Below are 12,333 nucleotides of genomic sequence, written 5' to 3'. Positions count from 1 at the left end.
CTTGAGGCACTAGCCTGCTGTGTCTTCCCTTCTGCCTGGCAGAACAATAAAGCCATCTCCCTCTTCCTCCAAAATCTCTGTCTCCGTATTTCTGTTTGGCATCGGTGCACAGGGAAGCCGATATTTCGGCAACAGTCCTGAGGCTGGAAGGAGCTTGAAAGAGCAGTGTGCTGGAGTGCAGTGAATGAGAGGATAGAAGCCTGGATGAAGCTGGAGGGTAGGAAAGGGCCAGATCATGCAGCCAAGTCTGGTGGAGGCAGGGCCTGTGGGCGGGAGAAAGGAGCGACGTGAACGAGTGCATGGAAGGAGGTGGGGAAGAATTAGGTAGGAGGACGCGTAGGCAGGAGGGCTTGCGTGGAACTGCACACAGCTTCTGGAAGGGGAACGGACCAATCTGGTTCCAGAACTGAGCCTCTGTGTTCAGTTCCATTTCCCCCATGGCCTGCTCTGGCCCAGCCAGAAGGGTATGAATTGAGATACTGGGTACCGCTTTCAGCCACTGCAACCCTGGGCATCCTCCACAGGCAGGATGATCCGCTCGCCTGGGAAGAGTTGTCTCTCACTTAAATTTCAGCACCTTGGAAGTTTAGGTCTCCCACCCCAAGTTTTCACAAGCTCCGTTTTCCCAGGCATGTTCTGCTTATCTCTTCAACCTGGTTCCTACAACGAGCCCGTCCCCCGTCTTCCAAATAGAGAGTGAACAGTATTGAATGGGTCTGAGTCCCCCTCCCTCTTACTTGCACTTTCTCACAGTTGCTGTTTTAACTACAAGAACAAAACCTAACTTTTGAATGGATCTTTTTTTTCTCCCTGACTGCCCTCCCTTCAAAGTCTGAATCAGAGTTCTCTGTTTCCAAACCAAAACTTAATGTCTATTTACCCATTGGCTGTAGTTTTCTCTATATAGCTCTGAGCAGACTCCCGGAGCTAGAGTCTGCCAAGCAAAGGGCTTCTGAAATGTTCTTTTAGATCTTGAACTTGAGGCAATTCCACTAGCTTTTTGCCATCCTCAACCTGAAGATGTTACATGCTCCATATAATAAGAGCCCTGTGGTCCACGCTGTTGGTGCCACACCCAGGTCCCCTTTACAGATTGGTGTGACATCCTCCAGCTCCTGCGTGTGTGGGGGGCTAAGGACTCTCCCCTGTGACTCTGTCCAGAGACTTGTGCAAGGCTCAGAGGTGCCACTTCCTCTGGAGCTACGTGAGACATATCCTGAGTGGAAGGAGAAGGGGAAGGGAAGGGAAAATTCCAAGGGCTGATGGGTATGGGGGAGGAGTCCTGGTTTCTTGCCTCAAAGCTGAACAACTTTGGAGAACTTTACACTCTACCCTGGGATCTTGCCTAAACTTAACTTTATCTGAGAAGAGATTCTTACTCAGCCTTTTCCCTCTTGCACTTACAGGTTTCTTCCAAGAGCTCTCCCTCAGTACATCCCATGTACCCAAATCCCTGCCTCGGGCTCTGCTTCTCGGGAATCTGTCTTAAAATGCTACCATTCTTCTTTATCTGCTCACTGACAAATTTCTCTTCCCCACTACAGCTGAACTCATGTTCTGATTCCTCTGAATCTCCAGTCAGCGTTAACAGCCAACCCCTGGCTGGGGAACAAGGTACAGAAGATGTGAACCTGGCATGGTGCATCATGCCCCCGCCCCTCCATATCAATGAAAAAGACTGCCTTCCAGCATTCTGAGAGGAGCCTGTCCTAATCCCAGAACTAACCCTTCCACTAGCTAATACCAAACTTCCACCCCACAGTCCTTTAGCAGCGCCTTCAGCAGGAGGTTCTGCCCCGGCTCTATAAATAAATACTGCCCCCTGGTGGTGTGTGAATCCACCGGCCAGATGCTCTCTAAACACAGGGGACTTGGCTCTTCCCGTGGAGTCTGGGCCAAGGGTGTAGCTCCTCTCACAGCGTGAGGTCCTGAGTCCGCTGGCTTCTCAAATGCCACCCTCCGACTCAATTCCCAGTGTTAGTTGAGAAGGGGTGGTGATGGGACGAGGGGGCACGAAGTCTCTCACGCTGCACCCATCCCAGGGGAGGGAGCCCCAGGGGGTGTCCCAGGAACACACACTCATTAGTGCCTAGGGCTTTAGCTCTGCTGCCATCAGACCTCACTCAGTACCTCTCACTTCTCTTTAGAGGCACTGATCACAATCGTAACTCCACCACTGTCTGTTGCCATCCTTCACTTAACGTCTGTTTCTGCCCTAGACTGTGAGCTTCCTGAGGACCAGAAGCACGCCTGCTGGTTCATCACAAAGTCCCTAGTTCCTTACAAGGTACCTGGCTCACATGTGCTCAGTGAGTGAGCTGACCACACGGGAGAAATAATGGTCATCGATCATGATTTTTTAAAATTTCCAGGACAATTTGCAGTAAATAAAACCATGTTTATGTTTATGATATCATTTGATCCTCATAACAAACAAACGACTAGGGTCGAGGTCTCGGTGTGCTGGAGCTGGCTTGCATCTGCTCGCTACAGAAGAAATGTTGCTAAACATTCAGGACTTTCTTGTAAGCCAGTTGTTAAACCACTGGTAACTTGATATTGGATTTGTGGGTATCTTTACACCCTGGAAATGGACAAAGACAACAAATAAGGGCTTTTCTTTTACAAAGAGCAGGTTTATCAGCAAACCACTGGCAGGAGGTACGTTCAAAAATCGTTGTGTGAATGGGTAGATGGGGATCACTTTAAATACGGTGCTGCTGAGGTTTGAGAAGATGGAGTGAGACCCCCAGAGTCTCCGAGCCTTGCTGCAGTGAAATGCTGACTTCAAATGCATTTCCTACTTCAGCAGGCATTTTTCGAGGGTCAACTGTGTGCCAGGACCTTCCTGCCATGGCACAATGTGACTGGGAAATTAGTGGTTAGGCCTGAGCAGTTGCTCATCAGAACTCCTCTCAAACAGCGGTGCTGGTGCCCGTCCCAGCAGGCCTGGCCCTGTCCAGCACCTGATGCTCCACCATCATGTGGGGTCTGGGAAGGGTCCTGCTGCCACGGACCCAGCATCTGGTGTGTACGGGTGGCCCACTGTGTGTACCCCCTGCCCTGGGCTCCTTCCACAGAACACGCAGCTCCTCTGCATGAGGCAGCCTCGCTCAGCTTCCGAAAGGAACAGGAACCACATCTGGACCTCAGCCCACCTCCGGGGCCCCCTCTGGCAGGGCCCGTTCTGGCTCCTTGCACATCCCTAAAAGCTATCGGGATCACGCTGTGAATGGTAAAGAGTCAGAGGTTTCAACGGGAACCACTGGACACTGCCCCTAACTGCATGGGGCCGGTTATGGATTGAACTGTGTTCCCCCCAAATTCTTATGTTAATGTCCTAACCTTAGACTGTGACCTTATTTGCTAATAGGGTCCTTGTAGAGGTAATTAGTTAAGTTAGGATGAGGTCATACTGGAGTAAGGTGGGCCCCCAATCCAATACGATCAGTGTCCTTATAAAAAGGGAGAATGTGGACAGACACACACAGAGGAAGATGTGAAGGCAGAGATCGGGGTGATAGTTCTACAAGCCAGGGAATGCCAAAGATGGCCAGAAAAGCACCAGAAGCTGGAGGAAAGGAGTGTAACAGACTCTCCCTCACAGCCCTCAAAGGAGCCAACCCTGCTGACGCCTTGATCTTGGACTTCTAGCCTCCAGAAATGTAAGACAATACATTCTGTTGTTTAAGCCACTTAGTCTGTGGGACTCTGCAGTCCCCGAAAACTAACCCAGGTCCCTTGCTTTGCAAACCTCAAAACTGGGCAGCACTTAGAGCTTGGGTGACTCACAGCGACCTTACAGACAGACAAGGGTTAGAGCTGCATGCCAGAACCGAGGACTGTATTTAATAGAAGATGCCCTGGGCATCCGGTCAGGTCAGAGCGACCCTGAACAGCTCCAGCCTGTTCCATTCTGAGTGGCAGCCCTCCAGTTCCCCGGGACCCACACAGCTGACCACAGATGCTGTCTGGAGTCACCAGGGTCAGGGACAGGACATCAGCAAGTTGCTTCATCGTCACAGCACTGGCCTCAAGCCTGCCCGTGTGACCATACTCCAGGGGCTGGCCAGCCGCTGGCAGACCCGTGCAGGAGGTGCCACGATGATGGAGAGGTAGAGGAGCCCGGAGGGAGACAGATGGCCCATGGAATCTGCCGCTGGGACTTCACATAGCCCCACTGCCTGCAGGATTCCCACCATCGCATTTTCTCTATTAATAAAAACAGTATTTTCAGCAAACCCATAAAAAGGGAAATTTGATTCACACCATCAGGAAAGGGATGGGTCAAATATTCCTGGACTTAGATCCTTGATACCAAGTCCTCATGGGCAGTGCGTGAATTAGTTGACCCTGGATGCCAAACACAGCTTTCCCTGACCTGTGGCTGACGGGCATTCTGCATTATCCAGCCCTCTGCCCTGCTGCCAAGTGCTGCTAGAGCCTGCTTCTCCTGGCTGGAGTGACGGCCCTCACTGGCAAACAAGGGTGTGGAAGCTTGGAATCCACCACTTACTCCCGACTCCTCTGAGCCCTGCCTGGGCATGGCCAGCTGGGCATTCATACTCATTAATGCATTCCTATCCTTTCCCACGCCACACCTGGCGTGTGTACACAACACACTCCACTAAAGCAAGATTGTAACCTAAGCATCAGACAAGAAGAGAAATCCTTATGCTAAGAAGAGGTAGAGAGCTCTTCTGTGCCAGTTCTTTAAAGGCCACTGTAATTCTGCAGATCAGCAATGCAACTTTGGAGAAGTGTGGCATGGTGGGCTCTATATCTATCAGGACAGTAAGTCCTGACATTGCCAGCAACATATACTTTAAAATATTCTCTCTCGAAGTCCCCACGTATACCTTTGCCTGTCCGATCATATGTTACGAATTCCCAGTTCAGAAAATACGATCCAACAAACTCCCCTTTAGGAGGGCTTATGTCCCAGAGGGTGTCCTTAGAATCCCACACATCCTGCAGGGGAGATCAATGGCATCAACTCCTCCCTCGTCTAGGGGTCAAGCGCTAGTGGGAGCCGTGGAGCACCGTCACGGGGAAGGTTTTTCTGTGTGTTTCCTGCCCCCTCCTGGGGGATGCTGGGGACACCCAGCTGTCCAGCTTGAGACCAGAGCTTTAGTGCTAGCCATCTGAGGAGGTTCTTCTTTCTAGATTATCTGTTTTCTTCAGTGGAGAAGTCTGCCAAGGCCCATAATTTGTGTCACTTTTGTTTGCAGGCCATCAATTCTCCTTGCCTCACAAGGAGTATTTTATCTCTTTCTGTCTGGTAGCCTGGGTTCTCGAGAGAGAACACGTTAGGGACATGTCGACCTCTCATGACGGATGTGAAACCAGAGTGAGTTCTTATCACAGGGAGCCCTTAGCGCTCCTGTCTTCTTCCTCCTGCATCTTCCCTTTTCTGCCTACAAATTGATGTGATTTTCTTCAAAGTTATAAAAGTGATATGTCTCACTGCATATTTTGCCAAATAACCATAAAATATTCTTCTCTCTCCCCCCCCCGCCCCGTCCCTTGTCTCTTCCCCTCCCTGACATGTGTGCATTTTCCTCTGTATGTGTGTGCCTGCGTGTATATCCTCACATATGTGTATACGTACTTGAGTCATTGTCTTTGTCTACAGTTTATATCTATGACTATATGTTTACTTATATTTACACTTATCATCGCTGTGGAAGCAATCTAGGAAACTGTATATGCTGTCCATAAATGCAGGGAACAGAGTGCAATTGCCTAATTTTGGTGTGTTTATACAGGGAGGATAGCTGTTTAAAGGATCAATTCTATAACAGAAAGATAAACCTGATTTCTAACCATTCAACCTTGTCATAGGTTAAATGATAACAAACCATTCATTGATTTTGTTTTTAAAGAGTAATAAACAGAAACATGTACCAACGGAAAGAGTCAGGCAATTCAATTACAATTAGGGAAACAAAAAGTGATGAGCCTGAACAATGCTGCCTTAGTTTTGGGGATTAGTGTTGAAAATGCCAACTACATAACGATGCAGTGTTTGTTTTCTCATTACCGAAGGCACTAACACTAATCACCTCATTTTTGAAAGTCACGTGCCAGTTGAATAAAGCACAAAACCAGAAGATAGGTCTAATTGACATGCGAAAAAAATACCCAAACACAGACCCAAATACAATGAAAATCTATAGCAGAAGGCTATTTGAGTAAATTTATATTTACCACTCCACTGATTAATGTACCAGTTCGTCCAGCCATCCACTGACTAAACAAATATGTTTTGAGCTCTTCCTATGTTTTAGGCACTGTGTTATTAATATATACCATAAGTATATATTAATAGCTAGATGCAAATGACTCCAATGAAAATAACAATTCTTTCTTGTTATTTTTAGCCACTGTTGCCTAAAATTTCGCTGTGTGGCTACAGGGAGAAGTACTTAAATGGCTGAAGACAGACAGGGCATGCCAACATACCTTTCGTAGCCAGACGAACACAGTTTATTTTGGTCTCCTGTGAAAAACAGAAGTGAGACTTCAGTTAATTTGTCGTGGGTTTTGTGTTTTAATCCATATAAAATATACATATACATATTTGCATATATAGGCATGCATATGTATTTTAAATTATAATTTAAAATTTGTTCTTTCCATTTTTTCCACCATTGGAATCACCTTTTAATTCTACGTCATTTCTTTTCATGCTAGGTACATACTTCGTTACTTTCACTTCCTGGCTCCCATCACCTTATAAGCTTCTTCCCCAGACAGAACCAACGCATAAATACTGCCCAGCACAGAACAACTTTAACCATAACACTGAGTGGGTGCACTGTAGCATGTGTATGCTTCACTCCGTTGCATGGGTTAGTAGATGGTATCAAGGGCATCCTTGCGAAGCTCAGTTAAAAGAATATAACACACCTATATGCATACACTGAAACAGACGGTTAGGAATAGCCCAGTCAATATGCATGTATAAGAAACAAACTGTAAAGTTCATGTTCAAAAAGTTACTTTGGGGCTTCCCTGGTGGCGCAGTGGTTGAGAGTCCGCCTGCCGATGCAGCGGACGCGGGTTCGTGCCCCGGTCCGGGAAGATCCCACATGCCTCAGAGAGGCTGGGCCCGTGAGCCATGGCCGCTGGGCCTGCGCGTCCGGAGCCTGTGCTCCGCAACGGGAGAGGCCACAACAGTGAGAGGCCCGTGTACCGCAAAAAAAAAAAAAAAAAAAGTTACTTTGGCCCAGAGATCTCTGGTAGACATCTTACAGTTTTCATAGATAATGTTGTGCGGGTGTGTCTGCATGGCAATAGAATCTTTGCTTGGTGACCTATCTTGTTGCTGTTGGCTACTCCCCAAGGGAACAGGATCCATAAATTTATGATGGTGCTGGGCATGCAGTTGAGATACAGAAGAGTGTGCTTAGCAAGAGAATCATTTTAGCCTGCGTTATTGGGATCATATCCTAGGAGGTCGTGGAACCAGTTGAACGTTCCAGTTGACTAAGTTATACCCCCAGTAAGAGTCTGAATATTGTATAGCAAAGGAAAATAAAAAGCAAAGAATGCTTTTCTCTTTCTGACTTACTTCACTCTGTATGACAGACTCTAGGTCCATCCACCTCACTACAAATTACTCAATTTCATTTCTTTTTATGGCTAAGTAATATTCCATTGTGTATATGTGCCACATATTCTTTATCCATTCATCTGTTGATGGACACTTAGGTTGCTTCCATGTCCTGGCTATTGTAAATAGAACTGCAAAACAAATACCGTATGCTAACACATATATATGGAATCTAAGAAAAAAAAAAAAAGGTCATGAAGAACCCAGGGGCAAGACGGGAATAAAGACACAGACCTACTAGAGAATGGACTTGAGGATATGGGGAGGGGGAAGGGTAAGCTGTGACAAAGTGAGAGAATGGCATGGACATATATACACAACGAAACGTAAAATAGATAGCTAGTGGGAAGCATCAGCATAGCACAGGGAGATCAGCTCGGTGCTCTGTGACCACCTAGAGGGGTGGGATAGGGAGGGTGGGAGGGAGGGAGACGCAAGGGGGAGGAGACATGGGACCACATGTGTATGTATAGCTGATTCACTTTGTTATAAAGCAGAAACTAACACACCATTGTAAAGCAATTACACTCCAATAAAGATGTTAAAAAAAAAAAAGCAAAGAATGCCAGTGTGTGAGGCTCAGGAATCCAAAGCCCATCTTGCTAACGCTCCCACGTAAGGAACCACCGCATCCTGAAGACACTGAGCTAGTCAGGATTATGCAGAAGTAATAAAACCCATGAAATTCAGGGGCTAAAAACAGCAAAGGTTTATTTTCCACTCAAGCTACATGTCCAATGTAGGCGTATGGCTGGGTCTGAGGGCGAGGTAATGGTGGTGGTTAGGGGATACTCTAATCATTGTAGTCACTCCAAGACCAAGGCTTGGAGTGCTTCAGTGTTCACTGAGGCAGGAGAAAAGCACGGTGAAGAGTGAAGCACTGGCAACTATCAGAAATAACACTTTTACTTTGACTCAGGTTTCATCAGCTACAGCCACTCCCAGGGCCATGCCTGACTTCAGTGAGGTAGGAGATGGAGTCGTCCAGGCACCAAGAAGAGAAGCAATGATAATGTCTACAGCAGAGTCTATTTTATCCATGCACACCTCCAAATGCTAGGAATCGTTGCTCCTATTAAACCCAAGTATGACTCCCCAATGGTCTTGATTCTGTTCTGCAGACGACAGAAAGTCTGCCTTTGCTTGTGTAGGAAAGACGTCTTGATATTGAAAGACAGTTCTCAGGTTCATTAACCTTCTTCTTCTTCAGCAATTCCTCATACGATAAGAATTCGAGTGCTTTGAACTAATGCCCATCACGCTCCTTCTGGGTCACTTTCTCTCCACAAAGGTGAAGGCTAATGTGTCTTGTGAGGGAAAGTTCGCTTTAAAATGTGTCACATTAAAGGGAATATTGGGTAGCCACAGTGGTTTATTCTACTGCCCTTCTTCCTCATTGAGTTGTTCGTAGAACTTTCTAATTCTCCTTAGAATCATCTTCCCTTCCACAGTTGCATGCCTGAAAGTGAGCCATTTCCCAATACCACCTCCTCCACCCGAATCTATTAAACTATTTTCTATCATCTAGAGCACACATCTGATTATGTTTAACTATCCTTGGCTCTCACCAACACGACACTGACATAATCTGCTTTCTCCCAAATTCCTGACATCTTTAATTCCATAACCAATTTGTCTTTGTTGGTTAGAATCAAGTACAGAATAACAAAGTCCTGAGTCACTCTCTTGGCCTTCTGGGTGACTGAATTGTTAGCAAGCAAGTCAGGAACATGCTTGAAATTCTGCATTTGATCATTTGGGAAGTCTGGCCTGTGGGCATTAACTCAAAGTTCCTAACTGGTTCTGTAAAAAGGAAATGAGTACTTTCCTTGTGCCAAGATTATGTAAGCCTTTGGGAAAAGGAAAAGCATTTGGTATATTTTCAGTTCCATCTCCACAGTACAATACAATTTCATGTCCCCATTATTTTAACCTCACTCACATTCCATTTCCCACTCTAGACTTGCAAATCTGCACACAAGAATATATCACTTTGGGATAGAATATAATGCCCTAACTGTTGTGCTTCTGTTGAGACCTGCTTCTACTCAAGGATCTGCCAGTGCTGTGCGATACTGAGCAACCCATTGCCCCTCTCTGTGGCTCAATTTTCCCACCAATCAAATGACAGAGAAAGGGATGGAGAAGGCCACTTTGGTAGAGTAGGCGGGGTATTCTAAGGTTGCTTACAGTTATGAGTAGGAAGAATAAAATGTTCAGACTTTCATTTTCCAAAATGTAGAGTATGTGGTATAGAGAATAGACTTCCGGTGCAAGACAAACTAGTTGGTGGGGAGAGTGTGGTGTTAGAGATGATGGTAGTGGCTTGGACCAGGAGGGAGAGCCTGGCTACAGAGATCCTGTTCCCCCCCCAAACCTTTGCAAAGCGTATCTTGTCTCTGCTTGATCCCAGATCCTCCCACCACCTCACCCTGCCCCATGCTTCTGGTATTAATGGTAACCCACTGGGTCCTCAGTCTAGTCTCTTTGCAGCCCAGTTTCCTGTGTTGCTCTTCCATTGCCCTGATCCCTAAGCTGTTGTTTGGCCTCGGTGTGGCTCATCCACTTAGCATGTCAGTCCCTGAAAGCATCACTAAGGAAAAAAAAAAAAAAAAAAAGAGGAAGTTTCTCTTTCTTAAGGTACCTATTTCGAACATTTTATTTTTCATTCCTGTAGCAAGGCTATGCGATGAATATCACAGTGTTCCCTTTTTTTCTCTAATGAAACAAGATTACATAAAATTTCCTAAGGTTACACAAATAATAAGCCAAACAAAGTAACCTTGAAGTAAATGGCCTTCTTTTCTGAGGTGCCTGTTGGCAAATATGTTTTTGCCACTGAGGTAAGATGCCCTGCTTTCTTGGCTTGTTTACTGGCACAGTGATGTGGAGCACAGCCATATTTTGAAAAACAGGCCAAGCAATTTGTATGAAGGAATTCTATTTTGACTTGAAACAGGACCCTGAGCCATCGGAAAGCCAGGGATGGAAAGGGAAGCAGAGAGGCTCTGGAAACGGAGCAGCCCAGAACCATTACAACTAGGTCACCTGGCAGGCTCATCCTCTGGAAGAAAAATGAGTGAGGAATGCCTTTTAAGGCATGAAAGGGCCAGAGTACCCTCTGAGATAGAACTCCCTAATAAGAATGCATGCTGTAATCTGCAGATCTTCAGTCACCAACAAAAGGCAAAGCAAAGCTGCAGGACGCAGGAGAGCTGGCTCTTGGTGGCATACTCTTCTAACTGGATACATGTTCGTCACCAACCCTATCAGATCTTCCTGGAAGGCACTAGGCTCTGCTTCAGGCAATAGCCAGGGCCCTGAGCCCGACGCTAAGGGACGAAACTCCCAATAACACGCAAGCCCGTTCAGAAAACTCCCGATGAAACTCAAGCTCTGAAAATATTTTGTGTTCTCTCTCTAGGTGCAGACTTGATTGTCTTACCTCACCAGCTCTCTGGAACTCACCTCAATCAGATTGCTCTCATCAGGTTGACAAAGACTTTCAGATGGTCAACTCTAAAGGTCACTGCTCCAACCCCATCTTCCTTAATTTCTCATCAATATTAGTTGCAACTGACACTTTCTCTTTGACTCTTTTTCTCCTCTTGCCTTTTAGGTCACTCTACTCTCTAGGTCTTTCTCCTACCTCACTGTCTGTTCCTAATCCTCTTTTTGAAATTTAAATTTTATTTTATTTGGCTAGACATTTATCATCTGCTTGACCTCCAAACACTGGAGTGGTCTCATTTTATATCCTCTTTCATCTGTATCCCAATTTTCTCACTAAGAGATTACATTTAGTTACAAGGCTTTAAGTACTGAACCCTTGTAATGCTCAAATTTCTATTTCTAACAATGGTATTCCAGAGATCCAGGCTCATATATCCATATACTCATAACAAATCTACAAACCTCCAGAAGATAACTCTGTTACTCTCTTCACTTGTACTCCAGGCCTTATACACACACCAGTTTTCCTCATTTCAGGAAATGTTACCATTACCTACTCGGTTGACTAAGTAAAAAACCTAGGAGTAATCCTTGAATTCTTCTAGTTCCATAATTTCCCACAACCAATCCACAGTCAATTCCTGCTGGCTCTTAGTAGTTGAAGAAAATGATAACCATCTAAAATCAAATCTCCCCACATATCCTTCAAAAAAACAACACAGGAAAACAAGAAAAAAATAAAGCTATACAAAACTCACAACCTCAACATCATTAAAATACATAGAGGGGCTTCCCTGGTGGCGCAGCGGTTAAGAAGCCACCTGCCAATGCAGGGGACACGGGTTCCAGCCCGGGTCTGGGAAGATCCCACATGCCGTGGAGCAACGAAGCCCGTGCACCACAACTACTGAGACTGTGCTCTAGAGCTTGCGAGCCACAACTACTGAGCCAGCATGCCACAACTACTGAAGCCTGCACGCCTAGAGCCTGTGCTCCGCAACAAGAGAAGCCACCGCAGTGAGAAGCCCGTGCCCCACAACGAAGAGTAGCCCCTGCTCACCCCAACTAGAGAAAGCCCGCATGCTGCAATGAAGACCCAATGCAAACCAAAAAAAAAAAAAAAAGAATAAATAAAATAAATACATTTAAAAAATATATATAGAACCCTCAAAACTTCATAGTCCCTGTTAGTAGAAGAACAAGCACTGCAGTTGAATGAACTATTTCTAAGGATCTCAACACAAGCCTTTGTGGACAGCCAG

At 46.0% G+C, this 12,333-nt stretch overlaps 1 protein-coding gene across 12 annotated transcripts in view; it reads right to left on the bottom strand.

Moving 5' to 3' along the window:
* Nucleotides 1-12,333, bottom strand: part of PTPRT (protein tyrosine phosphatase receptor type T) — a 1,087,126-nt gene that overhangs the window by 208,536 nt on the left and 866,257 nt on the right. For all 12 annotated transcript variants that reach the window (XM_049698694.1, XM_049698695.1, XM_012534093.3 and 9 more), the window contains exon 13: nucleotides 6,466-6,502. In XM_049698694.1, the coding sequence (XP_049554651.1) occupies nucleotides 6,466-6,502 (37 nt within the window). The remainder of the gene's footprint in view (nucleotides 1-6,465; nucleotides 6,503-12,333) is intronic.

The sequence above is a fragment of the Orcinus orca genome, chromosome 16 (genome assembly GCF_937001465.1).
Source record: "Orcinus orca chromosome 16, mOrcOrc1.1, whole genome shotgun sequence".
Classification (NCBI taxonomy): domain Eukaryota; kingdom Metazoa; phylum Chordata; class Mammalia; order Artiodactyla; family Delphinidae; genus Orcinus; species Orcinus orca.
This window is presented reverse-complemented; position numbering and strand designations above follow the sequence as displayed.